The following is an 18331-nucleotide window of genomic DNA, read 5'->3' as shown; positions in this document are numbered from 1 at the left end:
TTGCCAAGAGGTTCTAAAAATCCTCTTAGGAGGGGAAATATAAATGTATGTAAATACCTAAATGATAAAAACAAAGTGGATTTTATAGTCTCCTTAATTCCAGTTTTATAAAGCTAAATTAAAAAAATTAATTTAAATCATAGTTTACTGTGCTTGAGTGACCTGCAACGTATCCATGAAATAAATATATTTCATTCTCAAATGACATATGGAAGTTTTTGTTAAGAGAATGACAAGTTGCTATTAAACCATAAGTGTATACACAACAAGGCAACATAATTATTTGTATATATTAGAAGCTATTTGACTGTATTCTGCAAAGCAGCACTCTAATTCTGAGCTCGATTTAGCAAGCATACAACGTCTTACTTTTGCTGTTTCTGGCATCCCAGAGCACCTAAAACATAAAATATAATTTATAACAACAGAGCACGCCAAAAGTGACCATTACATGCCAGAAGAGAGCCCATAATGGAATTTATATACAAGTTAGGGTTTAGTATGTGTAATAGAATCTCATAAAATCAGAAAACACTGAGACATCATTTATTTCTTGCAGCAATGGAATTCCTTCTTAATTCTTTTTTTTTTTTTTTTTAAGATTTTACTTATTTATTTGACAGAGACACAGCAAGAGAGGGCACACAAGCAGGGAGAGAGGCAGGCAGAGGGAGAAGCAGGCTTCCCACCAAGCAGGGAGCACAATGCGGAGCCGGGAGTGGGCCTCGATCCCAGGACCCCAGGATCATGACCTGAGCCAAAGGCAGATGCTTAACAACTAAGTCACCCAGGCGTCCCCTCCCTTAATTCTTACAGTCAATTTCCAAAGTAAGCTGAAAAGCTCATGGATAAAGTTGAAGTCATGGGGGGGCGCCTGGGTGGCTCAGTGGGTTGAGCCTCTGCCTTCGGCTCAGGTCATGGTCTCAGGGTCCTGGGATCGAGCCCCACATCGGGCTCTCTGCTCAGCAGAGAGCCTGCTTCCCTTCCTCTCTCGCTCTGCCTGCCTCTCTGCCTACTTGTGATCTCTGTCTGTCAAATAACTAAATAAAATCTTAAAAAAAAAAAAGAAAAGTTGAAGTCATGGAATTAAGGTAGGCAAAATCATACACCTCTCTTTAAATGATCTTCAGAAAACTCAAAGAGCCCCTTTGTGAAAAGAACCAGGCGAGAAATGGTATCTGAGGCATTGCTGGAAGCATCACAATTACATGACGTAATGGGATACTCCAATGTCATTCAAGAGTTTCTCCCAAACTACTCCAGAATTTAATCAGTAATAGAAGAGCTACACCTCTCTTGCCTAAAGCAGTCTCTCAGAAAAAGCAGAGAGTACGTTGCCCGCTCTTTAAGAGAATATATTTGGCCTGACATGACAACTTGGATTGCGAAACAGTGAAAAGTTTTCTGCTGAAAATTGGTTTAAACATTATCCCTGCAACAGTTCATCAAATTGGTTTAAGAAGTGTATCTTTAAAAAAAAAAAAAAAAAAAGGAAGTGTATCTTTTTCCTTTTAAAGAATAATAAGTCAACTTTTAGACTTTATCTATACCGAAAGCAGACTTCGCAAACAGTATTTCAAAGGACAAGTGAATCGGTTCCTTGAAATGTGTTAGCTGTACAAAGCGAGTATCTATCACACCTAAAAATATTGCCCTTTACTGTTAGACCCTCTTTGTCTGGCAAATTGGCCCTTAATACTGTAGTATCGTGCACAATTAGTGTGGCATTAGTGGGGTCCTACAACAGGTATACTGCTAAGACCTCAGATGAGAAATAAAGTCTTCCAGGAATGATTTATTTTATCGTGTGAACTGATGAGCATCAGTTAAATTGCCTTTTAATTGACTGGCTGTCTAAGTAACATGCCTTTGAGGGAAAAACTACTTTTGAAAATTCCTTTGGCCAGAAGGGGAAGGAGCATGCCGAAGTCTTTGAAGTCTACAGCCATCAGACTAATTATCAGCACCATTCAATGTACATTCATTTAATTACAGTAAATTAAAAAGGATGTGGGGTTTGGGAGAAAAATAAAAGAGTCAATAAATAGTGACAGAAATTCCAGACTATGCAAATTATCAGTGCCTTTTCTGGAGATCACTAGCTCCCTCTCATCTTGCCACACAAATAAAACTAACGCAGACAGAGGGAGAGTAAAAAGGAGTGGGGGGGCGGTGAGAAGGAGGAGAGATGTGCTGTGGGCCAAAACTATGTCAGTACTTGATATTGTTTACCTAACTTCATCTTCATTGCCACTTACAGAGGAGATGTGATTTCCCACTTTTTACAGATGATGAGAAGAGCACATACTTCTTTGGAAGTTACTAGGTTCCAGGCACTGTTCTAAGCACATTATAGATCTGAACTCATTCAGTCCTCACAATGACCTTATAAGGACTGTATTCTATTTACTCTTCTCTACTTTACCTTGTGGAAACTGCAGCACAGGAAGGTTAAGTAACTTGCCCAAGGTCACACAGGAGGTGATGGGACCAAATCAAACCCGGGAGATCTGCCCCCCTACAACATGTTCTCGTCTACTGCCCCTAGCAGGTGTTTTCGAGGTCTGCAATCACAATGAGGCAGAAGGGGAGTGGCAGCTCCTCCTGGTCTGTCCAACTTCAAAGGTCATGGCTTTCCAAGGGGCATAAGATTGTGGAGACAGGAGAGGGGGGCCAGATGAGGACCCCCAGCAGGGGAGCATTACATCGCTGGGACTGCTGTCCATCCGGCAAAGCAGCAATGAGAATGGAAAAGTTGGGAACTCGAGCTCTGGGTGTTTCAGTAGCCAACAGCCTCAGAGGCTAAATGAAAAGACCTAAATCTTGAGCGGGCTGATTCTAAATCCAGGCACCTTTCACGATACCACACCGCTGGGTAACAAAGAATGTTAATATGTTTGGCTTCTTCTGGGAAACGATGCACAAACATTTTTAAAGCTTAAAGGTTGATGTCTTGAAAAAAAAATCCTTTGTTTCTGACATTTAAATATACAGTTGGAATTCAGATCAGATGACTTGCAGAGCTGCAGAGCGGAAATACAGCCAGGGATCTTTTAACGATACATCAGAGACAGGAAAGACGCTCAAAGCGACCCCGGGCATACTGGTAATTCTACCTTTGATTAGGGCAGCTCATCGTGGTTATTTTCATAACCTCGCAACAGCTCAACAGAACTTCTGCTTCCTACGTGGCCACAAACCACTGCCCCTCCGCTCTCTGCCCTGGTGCACCGTAGCTGACCAAGAAGGACGACGGCCACCACAGCAAGCACGGTGTCAGGAAGGGACTTCTCCCAGATCCTGCACTCGGAACAAGATTAACATTTGGAATCCCATACGAAACCCAATAGACCAGAAACATTTGTTCCTCAAAACGCTCTGTAACTTCAAACCCCCATGGCTGGTGAAGAGTTAGTTTTGCAAAAGAATACATTTTATCACTTGTTTTGAGTCTCTGCTAACACGGAGATGTGTGACATGGTCTGAATGTTCTTTTGCTTGCGGGACGCTCGGGCCATCAAAATTTCATTAGCCTCACAGCAGTGCTAGTGCCTTCTAAACTTGAACTGTTGGCCTCTTTATCAATAAATAAATGAAACCTAATCCTTTTTAGTGACTAAACTCTTCTTTGAAGTTCTAACTAGAACATTGGGCGCTCAGCTTGCATAATTTTACAAATGTTGAATAACATTTCTTTTTCTGGGGAAAACAGCCTTATTCACAGTTATTTCAAATGATGAAAACAGTCAACGAGAACTCCCATGCTAAACCGGAGAAAAACAAGTCGGTGTCTGGTTCCTAAATTAGTTTCATTTTGGTGAGTTATTTCACACATGTCCTTCTTGTTTCAACCTAGAGGGATATAATGGAACTTCCAAGGACGCGTCCGAAGCTTGTACAACAGTGAATGAGATTAGACAATTAAACTAATGAAAGGCAAAGGAAAATATCACTGGGAAATCAATAGTCTTTCAAACTTAGAGAGCAATGAAAAATAATTGAGGATAGAATTGAATTATTTTAGTAATTTTATATTAGAAATATTTGACTAGAAGTAGGAATAGTAAAAAAAGTAATAGTTTTGGGGATATTGCTTTGAAAGATTTTAGAAGACCATGTATAGGATTACAAATTTTAGTGTTTCCTTTAACCCAGTTTAAGAAAAACCATAGTTTTTATATCAGAAAAAAAGCCTCAATGCTCTTGTTTCACTCTACAATTCAGTAAGTCTGCTAAAGATTTCAGAAAATTATGCCTTTCCACCTCTTAATGCAATTATTTACTATCAATGGAATCTTGCTCATTCTGACTAATCACTGAAAATTCAGAACAAATAAACTAATCTGAAATGTTCCTACAGTCATACATCCTAAATCCATGCGACAGCCAATGTTCAGTAAGAGGCCATATCCATATCTATTTTATTTCCTCTTTTGTTTTCTTCCCTTGGCTGACCTCATTGGGAGTTCCTGGACCATCAAAATGTTTTTTTAAGAAACAACCACAGCCAAACCTTGGGGAAAAGAGTAAACACAAGTTTAAGTCATCACTTGCCCAGCTCAACAAACATTGTTTTTGACACTTTATACTCTTAACTTGGCTGACCTGTTTACTCTCAACAAATGCTACCAAATGTTCTGAATTTCAAGGCAAGGCCCTTGACACCCTCTTCCTGTCTCTCTTCATTCTGCTGCATAATCATCACCTGGAGAGAGGAAAGAGCGCACCTTTTCTTGCCTTGACATCTCTCTATGAACAAGGTCTAGGCAATCCTGGGGGAAGCAGTTCCTCCTCTAGGTAATCATAATCCATGCAAATGGTGATGGCCAATGGTGGGAGAAACTCAGACTTCCTATCCTCCTTTCCACCAGTTAGTTATTTTATACTATTACCTTGAAGTTGACAATTTGGTAAGTTTTAGATTTCCCTAAAAGAAAAAAAAAATGGCCTGTTTTGGGGCATTCACTGTGGGATAGCTTTAACAGATATAGAATCTTAAGAATCATTACGTTCATTTTACCACTACAGATACGATAACAGGATACATTTGTTTTTAGGGAGAAGCAAGAGCTGCTACAAAGGTTGTGGGTGGAAAGAACAAGTTGACCTGGTGTGAGAAAATATGTAATGGATACGGGTATGGATATGATGTCGAGAATCAGAACCGAATGCCTTCTCTTGCTGCCTTCTACTCTTTTCTATAACTACCATAAATTTTATCCCATATTTTAGGGAAATCAAATACCGAGCACTACATTTGAATACAACCATTGTACCTGAAGGTTTGGATAGATGGGAAACAAAGTTGACACCAAATCTTATGCATTTAAGGTTAGTAACTTCTGAATCCACAATGAAAACTGATATAAATACAGGTTTTACTGAGGTGACTGGATTAGCTCAGGGAAATGCTGGCAGCCTCATCTGAAGACTCATTTTGTCAGAGAGAACTGTCCTTGTTTCCTGTGTGGGGTTGGAAAGAAGCCAGCGTCCAGCTAGAATGGACACTTCCAAAATGAACACATCGAGTGTGTATTATTAATTGATCTTGATTCTGGTTTAGTGCACTAAAGTATTCTAACATAAGAGAAGACACTGTTTTAGTTGGTTTAAATTAGACTTTTTTTCATGACTAGAAAGGACAGTCACAATGGGAAGCAATAGGTACCACTTTATACTATGACTTCACTAAAACTGAAGGCTGAATGGACCTGCTTTCCCATTGCAAAGCCAAGTCGACAGAGTTGCTCAATAAATAACACAAATGAAATCCTGTCGGGGAAACAACCATCTTTCTTTTCAAATGTCATGCAAATCTTCCATTTTAATTTTCTCCTTGCTTCTTGATGCTTCATATACACAGAGCATCAATAACTAGATTGAAGTCACAAGTGCAATGTTAATATTAAATGTTGAAGGAGAAATGTCCTTTCGTTGTCTGGTATGTTGGCACTGATGCTCCAATGCTTCTTAGAAGCAATATTGACTAAAAATGAACTTTCCTTTGAAATCTATTATTGCATATAAATGACGTGTTTTTATGAACCTGCATTAGCTGTAAGAAAAAAGTCCCAATAATTCATAAAGATACCTTTCTTACAGTATGTAAAGTTGCTATTTAGATAGCCTAAAATCTGATTTTTGGACGTAGACTTAATTGCATAATATTTCAGTCCCCAAAGTACATCAAAACCGTACTCGCCCTCTTTACCAAACTTTCATTGACTCTCATTGACTAGTGAGTTTAAAGTATGATCAAATTTGTTCTTCCATCACTTGAGCCCTGTTAATAAACTATTCTGTGTGCTCCTTCATCCATTCTAAGATTCTGCAGCTTCTCTGGGCTATCTTCAGGATGCATCTACAAAGACATCTTTGATTACCAGCTGGCTCTGGGGTAAACTTTTCCACCACAGGCTTGGCTACTTCACAGAGGATACGAGGTGACGTGGTCCCAGATAAGTCAGATAAGTCAAAGCTAATCTTTTAAATTTTTTTTCTGTACATAATCAAACTGTTTTTCAAAACTATAGCTAACACATCATAGACCGCTTGCATAATTTAATAATCTGATGTTGAACATTGATTTTTTTTCCGGGAAAAAAATAAATGCACAATTCAAGGACATTTCTTGAGTTCTAGTGTGTCAAAAAGGAAAAGAGAGGAAGAAGAAAGAAAGAAAGAGAAGGAAGAAGGGGAGAAGAGAAGAAAGAAGAGAAGCAGGCGCCTGCGGTCAACGAAAACAGACAAAAGTAGTGAAGGTCAATATGATAGAGCAAAAAACATGGCACTTACCACTCTCACTGTCGGACTTGTTCTCGTGCTCCGTGTCTGTCAGGGTGAGGGCTGAGTTGGACCGACTTGACAGGCAGGAGCTGCGGCCCGATTTGACCCCCCTGCCCCAAAGTCTCATGGCATGCTCTGGGGACATCACTGCTTCATTTTCCGTATCAGCATCTGACCCTGCACTGATAGAGTAACCTCTGTGAGGAAGCCCCATTTCCGCACAAAATGCCAGTCCTCTTCGAGTTGCTGGTTCACAAACTCCTAACTGCCTTAGGGTAAAATTCTGTCCTAATTAGGGGGAAAAAAAGATAACAACTAGTGAGTATATGTTTCATTTTTTTTTTTTTAAAGAAATCTCCCTAAAATAAACACTCAAGCATTTTGGTTTTCCAGTTATGGGCCCCAGGGGTTGATATCAGCCTCGCGTGGCATATGGTCAAGAGGGCACAGTTAAGGGAGGCTGGGAGAGGGGCTCCTCGGCTGATCTTCCACATACCCCCACTGAGAGCTCTTCTGTTGACCACTTAAGCCCATAAGGACCTTGAGAGAGAGGGGCGAGCCAAGGAACGTGGACCATGACAACTCAATCCAGAGAAAGGACTGGTTATCAAGGATAGAATTTCGTTCAGCCACTCGTGAAGCAATGGAAATTGTCAGTTATTTCCTGGGTCTTGGCTCTAGTCCTAAACGATGTTTTTTTTCCCACCTAGATGTCACTGCCTCGGTAGGGAAAAGAGAGTAAGTTACTTGGTAAGTAGAAACAGGGGCTTGGGAAGTCTTTATTACATCTTGCCCCCTTAAGTTAGCTATGAGCATAAACATATATCCTGTGCGTGTGCATACATTCACTACGTTTTGGAGTGTAATATCTTGAAAATCTGCAGACATCTGACTTTCTAGACATTTTGCTTTAATAAACACCTGGAAACATCTGTATTGATCAGAGTAAACCAATTTTTTGCAAATAAAATGCACTCTAAAGATAAAGCTGGAGTAATATGTATTTAAAAATTAATGATAAAATCAAGTTCCCTGAAAAATAAATGTCTGTGAACCCTACAGGCCTGTACAAATACATTGGAGCTTAATAAAACTCATGGCAAGGCAATAACTTCAAGTCAAAGTATTTAAATTAGGTGACACTCGAAAATGACTCCTCTGATTAATGATTTTGCCAATCGTGTGTTTATTCTTGAAATTGCACATATCTTTTATCATACTATGGATGAGAAGAGAGAGAAATATATTTGCTTGTCCAATGCAGATATATATGGCTCTTCCTTTCTTGTCTTTTGTTGGCATGATGGAGTCTGAGTTTTAGGTACCAACCAGAATTAAAGTACATAGAAAGAACAACAGTTCACAAAGACTGATTCAGATGCTGCCATATAATACCAACCTTTTAAGAATATGAAGCATTTATATCACTCACAGTTTTCATTTCCCTACTTCTATCTCTTCAATCTATGAACATTTTAAAGTTAATTGGCTGGTGTGAGATGTAACATACATCATATTTTTTTTTCAAAAGAGGGTATCATAAATTATTTGTGATAATACAATAACGTGAAATCTTTTAAGAAATGAGTCCAATATAATGCACAATATTGTATGTATTTGGTTGTAAAGATATCAGTAGCCTTCAGGTCCCAGCACATTTTAACTAGTGTGGTTAATTGCTTTATTGCTGTGGTCATATCAGAAGTTGGAATCAGCTTTATCTTGGTCAGACTTCCAAATGAGTTCTGACAAGGACACTCATAAATAATGAAAATCAGTTGCTACAATTAGCTACAAATCAAACTGATTATCAGAGAGATTTGAATAAGTATCTGAACCAAAAAATATGTCAGAAAAAAAAAAAGAGGGAAAAAAGAACCCATGGAAGAGTGAAAAAGTGGGCAAGTTTGATGAATTAAGGCGTAGTATTATCAGTAGTTTTTAAATAATTAGCGTAGCTTGAACTCACAAAAGTAAATCCAGAAAAGGTCAATGTCATGGACAGTTAATGGAACAGTGGCGGAAGAACTTACCCACTGTTTCTTATACATCGCACTTTAAATGGGGAGAGGGTGGAGAGGGGTCTAAAACAGTTACATAGCACCATTAAACATGGTGACTTTTCAAAACAAGAATACTAAATAATTGTTAAGGGGCGAAAGGGATGATAAGACCCTCTGTATCTTTCCTCTACTTTGGGAGGTGCCCATTGGAGAATAAAAATAAGAAGGAGGTTAAAAGCACTTAAAAACTCCTTTCTAATCTCTGAAATGCAACGGAAGATATCTTCCACATTATCGACTTTTACACTGTTAACATCTTGATGCAAAAATCTATGAGATGAGGGACAGCAGAAAGCTGTCTTCAGTATCTATTATCCAGGTATGTAAACACGGTTCACTTCACACATAAATATATCCAAGGCACCGTCCCTGTGAACCCATATGTGTATCCTGAACTCCTTCAATATCTGATGCTCTGAAATCAATGTCTCCCAATAATTCAAAACTCTCATAGGCTCTTTCTGAAATGCAAGCTGGAAAACAGGTAGAAGCAGAGGAGCCCCTGTTAGACTGCTTTCCTGGATTGAAAGTTGGCTTTCATTTCCTCTAGGAAAGAACATTAAACCTGACTTCCACTCACTAGCTCTGCTCAAATCACTTTACTCTTCTATTTTTTCATCCTTCAGGGCTCTGGTGACTTGTTTTAAGAGATCCTTTCTGTAAATGTGACTGCCATAAAGCAAGGCTAAGGAGAACGGCTTACAAAATAGACACCTGGACAAATGTAATTAACAATCATAGAGAAATGTACAATTTGACCATGAGCAGAGGATCATTTCCAAACAATTTTAGAACACCGCTTCACCACCAACATTGACTTTTCCTTTTCCTTTATTCAAAAATATCTCTAGCCCAGACCTGCCTCAGAGCGTCGGCCCTATTATTGCCAATTCCCCTCTTTGGTTGTAAGGATTCTTGCTTGTGGGATCCCTTGTTTTAAGGCAAACACCCCTGGGGAGATCTAGCGATCAAATGAGAATAAATTAGTTCTAGCACGTTATTTCCCACAATCTATCAGTGTTAGCAAGATGGGCCATACTTATGGAAAACAAATGCAGTTTCGACAAACAGGGAGGATAGAGAGAAGAAAGGTTTCTGACTCGGGGAAGAGAGACAGCTGGTAGAGATATCATGGAGGTGGGAGGGCTGGGCTGGGTGAGCCCTCCTCGGGAGGGCTTTAGGGCAATGTAGAAATGTGCAAAGAGAAAGGCAGAAAAGATGCTTCTGGAACTATCTAAAAACTTGACCATCTTGCTCTGGCTTCAAGAAACACAAGAAATAAGGATACATTTATTCTTATTTTCCAGGGTTCCTCCGGATTGTGTTCTTTGCACTGGTTCTAACTGGTTCTTAATTTCCTTCTCGGCCTTTTAGAATCTTTACATTAATTCTATTGAGCTGAAACTGGTGAAATAAGTATTTATCTCCTACACATTGAATTTTGGTAACCTTGGCAGTAGGGCCAACCCAGAGTTTCCCACTACAATTTGAAGCATTACCCAAACAATAAATTGCCAGAATAAAGTATACCTAAGCACGAGAGTCATTGTGATTACAAGGCAAGGTTAGCTTGGATTGGATTAGGCATTTGAGTTTTACGACACTCATAAATTTGAAAATCTATGAAAAAAAACTGAATCAACACAACATAGGCAGGTTGTATCATTAAAACAAAAAAAATTCGCACTTTCAAAAAGGGAGGGAAGGTCTGTGACCAAGTGGGCAGGACCAGATAAGAACAAATGTTTCAGGTTAAGGTTGGCACCCAGCAAAGTTACCCCTTCAGGAAAAGAAAGGGATGGAAATAAATGGTTTAGCTGCTTGGCCTTTTTCTCACACTGCATCTATAACCCGGTCAGAGCCGGGAAGGATTTTTCAAAGCTCAAGGCCAAGGGATGTTCTCCAGGAAGCAAGACATCCACTATCTCTGTGTGAGTGGAAAAGAAACAGACCGTACTTTTGGGTGGTCCAGCTCTGAACTCACGGGATTCTCTTCCCGTCCAGGGTCTAGAATTCTCCAGATTTTGCTTCTCTCTCTCTCCCTTGTTTTTTCTTTCTTTCTTTCTTTTTTTTTTTTTTCTAACAGCTTTATTGAGACATAACTCATAAACCATATATTGTGTCCATTTGAAAGGTGCAAGTCGGGCGCCTGGGTGGCTCAGTGGGTCAAGCCTCTGCCTTGGGCTCAGGCCATGATCTCAGGGTCCTGGGATCGAGTCCCGCATCGGGATCTCTGCTTGGCAGGGAGCCTGCTTCCTCCTCTCTCTCTGCCTGCCTCTCTGCCTATTTGTGATCTCTCTCTGTCAAATAAATAAATAAAATCTTAAAAAATAAAATAAAATAAAAGGTGCAAGTCAATGGCTTTTAGTATATGTCTTACGATGTGTAATTATCACCACAACTTTAGGACAAGTTTATCATCCCCCAAAGAAACCTTGTACCCATTATCAGTCACCTCCCATCGTCCCCCTTACCCGCTCGTCCTTGCCCTAGCCCTAGGCAACCACCAATCGACTCTCTGTACTACAGATTTGTCTATTCTGAACATTTCAAATAAAAGAGACCCTACAGTGTGTGGACGTCTGTGACTGGTTTCTTTCACTTAGCATAATGCTTTCAAGGTCCATTCCTACTGTAGTATATATTAGTATTTCATTTTTAGGGTCAAATAGTATGCATTGGGATGGAATATATCTAGAATAGGGAAAAACTTAGCAGGTCTGACTCCACATGGCTCTCAGATCGTGCCCACAGCCCAGGGAAAAACTTAGCAGGTCTGACTCCACATGGCTCTCAGATCGTGCCCACAGCCCCAAGATAACCTCTGGACTTCAGGGGCTGAATTCTGCCTCATTCTGATGTTAAGTCTCCATCCCAAAATGAACCCGGGTGTGTGTTACATCTATGTTACATCTGTATCTTTCCTCAGGGATAACCCGAAGCTTCCCCGCAGCTCTTTTTCATCAATGTAGATGTAATCTCAACCCCTGTGATTATAAAAAACCTGTTCTGTCCCGCCCCGGGGAAGCAGATTTGAGCTTGCCATCCCATCTCCTCCTATGGCTGCCTCTGTAATGGACAGTTTGCTTGCTACACACCCGATGTCTCTGTGGTTGGCTTTGCTGCCCATCAGGCACATGGACTTGGGTTCAGTTACATATCCACTCATCAGTTAATGGACGTTTGAGTTGTTTCTACTTTTTGGTTATTATGAAATGCTGTTAGGGATATTCGTGTACAAGTTTTTGTCCATATATGTCTTTGTGAGATTCATCGCTGAGTCATAGGGTAGCTCTAGGTGTTATCTTTGGAAACCCTGCCAGGCTATTTTCCACAATGGCTGCACCATATTATGTTTCCGTCCCAGTGTATGGGGGGATTCTATTTCCACATATCCTCCCCAGGACCTGTTATTACCGGTAGATTCCTGTATTACGCTGCAAGTTTGCAATGGGGAACTGCGATGTAGGTCAGTGGTATTGAAATTTGGGGGACAAACTAAGAACTGTTGTTCCCTTCAAACAGTAGTTGATTCTGGGGGCCTGCTCTGTGAATTATTATCATTTTATGCGACTATTTTTTCTTTGCTTTCTATTATGCGGATTTAGTCTTTGAAAATGGTTTTCTATCAAAATGAAAACCGCTCTTTAGCTCAGAGAGTCCACCTTTGAGACCAAAATCACCTGCTCTCAAACATACATGGACCAATAACGATTCCCATGGCACTGTTGCAAAAATTAAAATAACTGGAATGCTTACCAGAAGGGAATGGCTGATACATTATATGTAGCCCATTCGATGGAAAATTATGTGGCTAGCATCAACAGTGAGTCTGGACCTATATCTTTGGATCTGGAGGGAAGCCCATTATATATATTTTAAGCAAAAAAAAAAAAAAAAGAAAAAACTATACACACACACAAGTTGCAGAATGGTGTGTACAGTCTGATTCCATTTTTGGAAACTAAGAGAGAGAACCAACACATTATGTGAGTGTTTATTGTTTTGAGCGTGAATGAAGGTGAGGAAGGCAAGAAAACTGTTGTGATGATCATTTCGAGGTACTGCAAGTGAAGGAAATTAGTGATTTTCTATTTTATAGATTTGAAATTTTACTTTGCATGATCATTTTCTTAATTTAAAAAATAGAGTAAAGAAGAATTAGAGCCTGTCTCCTTTAAAAAAAAAAAAGGAAATACATGTTTTTTTCAAATTTGCTCTTTTTTTTTTTTTTTTTATCTTTTTTCTTTTTTTTTTTTTTTTTTTTTAATTTTATTTTTCATAAACATATAATATCTTTTTATCCCCAGGGGTACAGGTCTGTGAATCGCCAGGTTTACACACTTCACAGCACTCACCATAGCACATACCCTCCCCAATGTCCATAATCCCACCCCCCCACACCCCCCCATTAACCCTCAGTTTGTTTTGTGAGATTAAGAGTCACTTATGGTTTGTCTCCCTCCCAATCCCATCTTGTTTCATTGCCTCTTCTCCTACCCCCTTAACCCCCCATGTTGCATCTCCTCTCCCTCATATCAGGGAGATCATATGATAGTTGTCTTTCTCCGATTGACTTATTTCGCTAAGCATGATACCCTCTAGTTCCATCCATGTCGTCGCAAAAGGCAAGATTTCATTTCTTTTGATGGCTGCATAGTATTCCATTGTGTATATATACCACATCTTCTTTATCCATTCGTCTGTTGATGGACATCTAGGTTCTTTCCATAGTTTGGCTATTGTAGACATTGCTGCTATAAACATTCGGGTGCACGTGCCCCTTTGGATCACTACGTTTGTATCTTTAGGGTAAATACCCAGCAGTGCAATTGCTGGGTCATAGGGTAGTTCTATTTTCAACATTTTGAGGAACCTCCATGCTGTTTTCCAGAGTGGTTGCACCAGCTTGCATTCCCACCAACAGTGTAGGAGGGTTCCCCTTTCTCCGCATCCTCGCCAGCATCTGTCATTTCCTGACTTGTTAATTTTAGCCATTCTGACTGGTGTGAGGTGGTATCTCATTGTGGTTTTGATTTGTATTTCCCTGATGCCGAGTGATGTGGAGCACTTTTTCAGGTGTCTGTTGGCCATCTGGATGTCTTCTTTGCAGAAATGTCTGTTCATGTCTTCTGCCCATTTCTTGATTGGATTATTTGTTCTTTGGGTGTTGAGTTTGCTAAGTTCTTTATAGATTTTGGACACTAGCCCTTTATCCGATATGTCATTTGCAAATATCTTCTCCCATTCTGTCAGTTGTCTTTTGGTTTTGTTAACTGTTTCCTTTGCTGTGCAAAAGCTTTTGATCTTGATGAAATCCCAATAGTTCATTTTTGCCCTTGCTTCCCTTGCCTTTGGCGATGTTCCTAGGAAGATGTTGCTGCGGCTGAGGTCGAAGAGGTTGCTGCCTGTGTTCTCCTCAAGGATTTTGATGGATTCCTTTCTCACATTGAGATCCTTCATCCATTTTGAGTCTATTTTCGTGTGTGGTGTAAGGAAATGATCCAATTTCATTTTTCTGCATGTGGCTGTCCAATTTTCCCAACACCATTTGTTGAAGAGGCTGTCTTTTTTCCATTGGATATTCTTTCCTGCTTTGTCGAAGATGAGTTGACCATAGAGTTGAGGGTCTATTTCTGGGCTCTCTATTCTGTTCCATTGATCTATGTGTCTGTTTTTGTGCCAGTACCATGCTGTCTTGATGATGACAGCTTTGTAATAGAACTTGAAGTCCGGAATTGTGATGCCACCAACTTTGGCTTTCTTTTTCAATATTGCTTTGGCTATTCGAGGTCTTTTCTGGTTCCATATAAATTTTAGGATTATTTGTTCCATTTCTTTGAAAAATATGGATGGTACTTTGATAGGAATTGCATTAAATGTGTAGATTGCTTTAGGTAGCATAGACATTTTCACAATATTTATTCTTCCAATCCAGGAGCATGGAACATTTTTCCATTTCTTTGTGTCTTCCTCAATTTCTTTCATGAGTACTTTATAGTTTTCTGTGTATAGATTCTTAGTCTCTTTGGTTAGATTTATTCCTAGGTATCTTATAGTTTTGGGTGCAATTGTAAATGGGATGGACTCCTTAATTTCTCTTTCTTCTGTCTTGTTGTTGGTGTAGAGAAATGCAACTGATTTCTGGGCATTGATTTTATATCCTGACACTTTACTGAATTCCTGTACAAGTTCTAGCAGTTTTGGAGTGGAGTCTTTTGGGTTTTCCACATATAGTATCATATCATCTGCAAAGAGTGATAGTTTGACTTCTTCTTTGCCAATTTGGATGCCTTTAATTTCCTTTTGTTGTCTGATTGCTGAGGCTAGGACTTCTAGTACTATGTTGAATAGCAGTGGTGATAATGGACATCCCTGCCGTGTTCCTGACCTTAGCGGAAAAGCTTTCAGTTTTTCTCCATTGAGAATGATATTTGCGGTGGGTTTTTCATAGATGGCTTTGATAATATTGAGGTATGTGCCCTCTATCCCTACACTTTGAAGAGTTTTGATCAGGAAGGGATGCTGTACTTTGTCAAATGCTTTTTCAGCATCTATGGAGAGTATCATATGGTTCTTGTTCTTTCTTTTATTAATGTGTTGTATCACATTGATTGATTTGCGGATGTTGAACCAACCTTGCAGCCCTGGAATAAATCCCACTTGGTCATGGTGAATAATCCTTTTAATGTACTGTTGAATCCTATTGGCTAGTATTTTGGCGAGAATTTTTGCATCTGTGTTCATCAAGGATATTGGTCTGTAGTTCTCTTTTTTGATGGGATCCTTGTCTGGTTTGGGGATCAAGGTGATGCTGGCCTCATAAAATGAGTTTGGAAGTTTTCCTTCCATTTCTATTTTTTGGAACAGTTTCAGGAGAATAGGAATTAGTTCTTCTTTAAATGTTTGGTAGAATTCCCCCGGGAAGCCATCTGGCCCTGGGCTTTTGTTTGTTTGGAGATTTTTGATGACTGTTTCAATCTCCTTACTGGTTATGGGTCTGTTCAGGCTTTCTATTTCTTCCTGGTTCAGTTGTGGTAGTTTATATGTCTCTAGGAATGCATCCATTTCTTCCAGATTGTCAAATTTGTTGGCGTAGAGTTGCTCATAGTATGTTCTTATAATTGTCTGTATTTCTTTGGTGTTAGTTGTGATCTCTCCTCTTTCATTCATGATTTTATTTATTTGGGTCCTTTCTCTTTTCTTTTTGATAAGTCTGGCCAGGGGTTTATCGATCTTATTAATTCTTTCAAAGAACCAGCTCCTCGTTTCGTTGATTTGTTCTATTGTTTTTTTGGTTTCTATTTCATTGATTTCTGCTCTGATCTTTATGATTTCTCTTCTCCTGCTGGGTTTAGGGTTTCTTTCTTGTTCTTTCTCTAGCTCTTTTAGGTGTAGGGTTAGGTTGTGTACCTGAGACCTTTCTTGTTTCTTGAGAAAGGCTTGTACCGCTATATATTTTCCTCTCAGGACTGCCTTTGTTGTGTCCCACAGATTTTGAACCGTTGTGTTTTCATTATCATTTGTTTCCATGAATTTTTTCAACTCTTCTTTAATTTCCTGGTTGACCCATTCATTCTTTAGAAGGATGCTGTTTAGTCTCCATGTATTTGGGTTCTTTCCAAATTTCCTCTTGTGATTGAGTTCTAGCTTCAGAGCATTGTGGTCTGAAAATATGCAGGGAATGATTCCAATCTTTTGATAACGGTTGAGACCTGATTTAGGACCGAGAATATGATCTATTCTGGAGAATGTTCCATGTGCACTAGAGAAGAATGTGTATTCTGTTGCTTTGGGATGAAATGTTCTGAATATATCTGTGATGTCCATCTGGTCCAGTGTGTCATTTAAGGCCTTGATTTCCTTGTTGATCTTTTGCTTGGATGATCTGTCCATTTCAGTAAGGGGAGTGTTAAAGTCCCCTACGATTATTGTATTATTGTCGATGTGTTTCTTTAATTTTGTTATTAATTGGTTTATATAGTTGGCTGCTCCCATGTTAGGGGCATAGATATTTAAAATTGTTAGATCTTCTTGTTGGACAGTTCCTTTGAGTATGATATAGTGTCCTTCCTCATCTCTTATTATAGTCTTTGGCTTAAAATCTAATTGATCTGATATAAGGATTGCCACTCCTGCTTTTTTTTGATGTCCATTAGCATGGTAAATTCTTTTCCACCCCCTCACTTTAAATCTGGAGGTGTCTTCAGGTTTAAGATGAGTTTCTTGTAGGCAACATATAGATGGGTTTTGTTTTTTTATCCATTCTGATACCCTGTGTCTTTTGATTGGGGCATTTAGCCCATTAACATTCAGGGTAACTATTGAGAGATATGAATTTAGTGCCATTGTATTGCCTGTAAGGTGACTGTTATTGTATATTGTGTCTGTTCCTTTCTGATCTACTACTTTTAGGGTCTCTCTTTGCTTAGAGGACCCCTTTCAATATTTCCTGTAGAGCTGGTTTGGTACTTGCAAATTCTTTCAGTTTTTGTTTGTCCTGGAAGCTTTTAATCTCTCCTTCTATTTTCAATGATAGCCTAGCTGGATATAGTATTCTTGGCTGCATGTTTTTCTCATTTAGTACTCTGAATATATCATGCCAGCTCTTTCTGGCCTGCCAGGTCTCTGTGGATAAGTCTGCTGCCAATCTAATATTTTTACCATTGTACGTTACAGACTTATTTTCCCGGGCTGCTTTCAGGATCTTCTCTTTGTCACTAAGACTTGTAAATTTTACTATTAGGTGACGGGGTGTGGACCTATTCTTATTGATTTTGAGGGGGGTTCTCTGAATCTCCTGGATTTTGATGCTTGTTCCCTTTGCCATATTGGGGAAATTCTCTCCAATAATTCTCTCCAATATACCTTCTGCTCCCCTCTCTGTTTCCTCTTCTTCTGGAATCCCAATTATTCTAATGTTGTTTCATCTTATGGTGTCACTTATCTCTCGAATTCTCCCCTCGTGGTCCAGTAGCTGTTTGTCCCTCTTTTGCTCAGCTTCTTTATTCTCTGTCATTTGGTCTTCTATATCGCTAATTCTTTCTTCTGCCTCATTTATCCTAGCAGTGAGAGCCTCCATTTTTGATTGCACCTCATTAATAGCTTTTTTGATTTCAACTTGGTTAGATTTTAGTTCTTTTATTTCTCCAGAAAGGGCTTTTATATCTCCCGAGAGGGTTTCTCTAATATCTTCCATTCCTTTTTCAAGCCCGGCTAGAACCTTGAGAATCGTCATTCTAAACTCTAGATCTGACATATTACCAATGTCTGTATTGATTAGGTCCCTAGCCTTTGGTACTGCCTCTTGTTCTTTTTTTTGTGGTGAATTTTTCCGCCTTGTCATTTTGTCCCGATAAGAGCAGATGAAGGAGCAAGTAAAATACTAAAAGGGTGGCAACAACCCCAGGAAAATATGCTTTAGCCAAATCAGAAGAGATCCCAAATCGTGAGGGGGAGAAAGGGGATAAAAAGAGGTTCAG

General features: G+C 39.4%; 1 protein-coding gene across 1 annotated transcript in view; it reads right to left on the bottom strand.

The window, feature by feature from the left end:
- Nucleotides 1-18331, bottom strand: part of LOC111144452 (teneurin transmembrane protein 3) — a 494164-nt gene that overhangs the window by 410532 nt on the left and 65301 nt on the right. Inside the window, exon 3 of the mRNA XM_022498770.1 lies at nucleotides 6796-7074. Coding sequence (XP_022354478.1) covers nucleotides 6796-7074 — 279 coding nt within the window. The remainder of the gene's footprint in view (nucleotides 1-6795; nucleotides 7075-18331) is intronic.

The sequence above is a fragment of the Enhydra lutris genome, unplaced genomic scaffold, assembly GCF_002288905.1.
Source record: "Enhydra lutris kenyoni isolate GAN:26980312 unplaced genomic scaffold, ASM228890v2 scaffoldscaffold11, whole genome shotgun sequence".
NCBI classification, from domain to species: domain Eukaryota; kingdom Metazoa; phylum Chordata; class Mammalia; order Carnivora; family Mustelidae; genus Enhydra; species Enhydra lutris.
The sequence above is the reverse complement of the archived record's forward strand: the minus strand, read 5'-3'. Positions and strand labels throughout refer to the sequence as shown.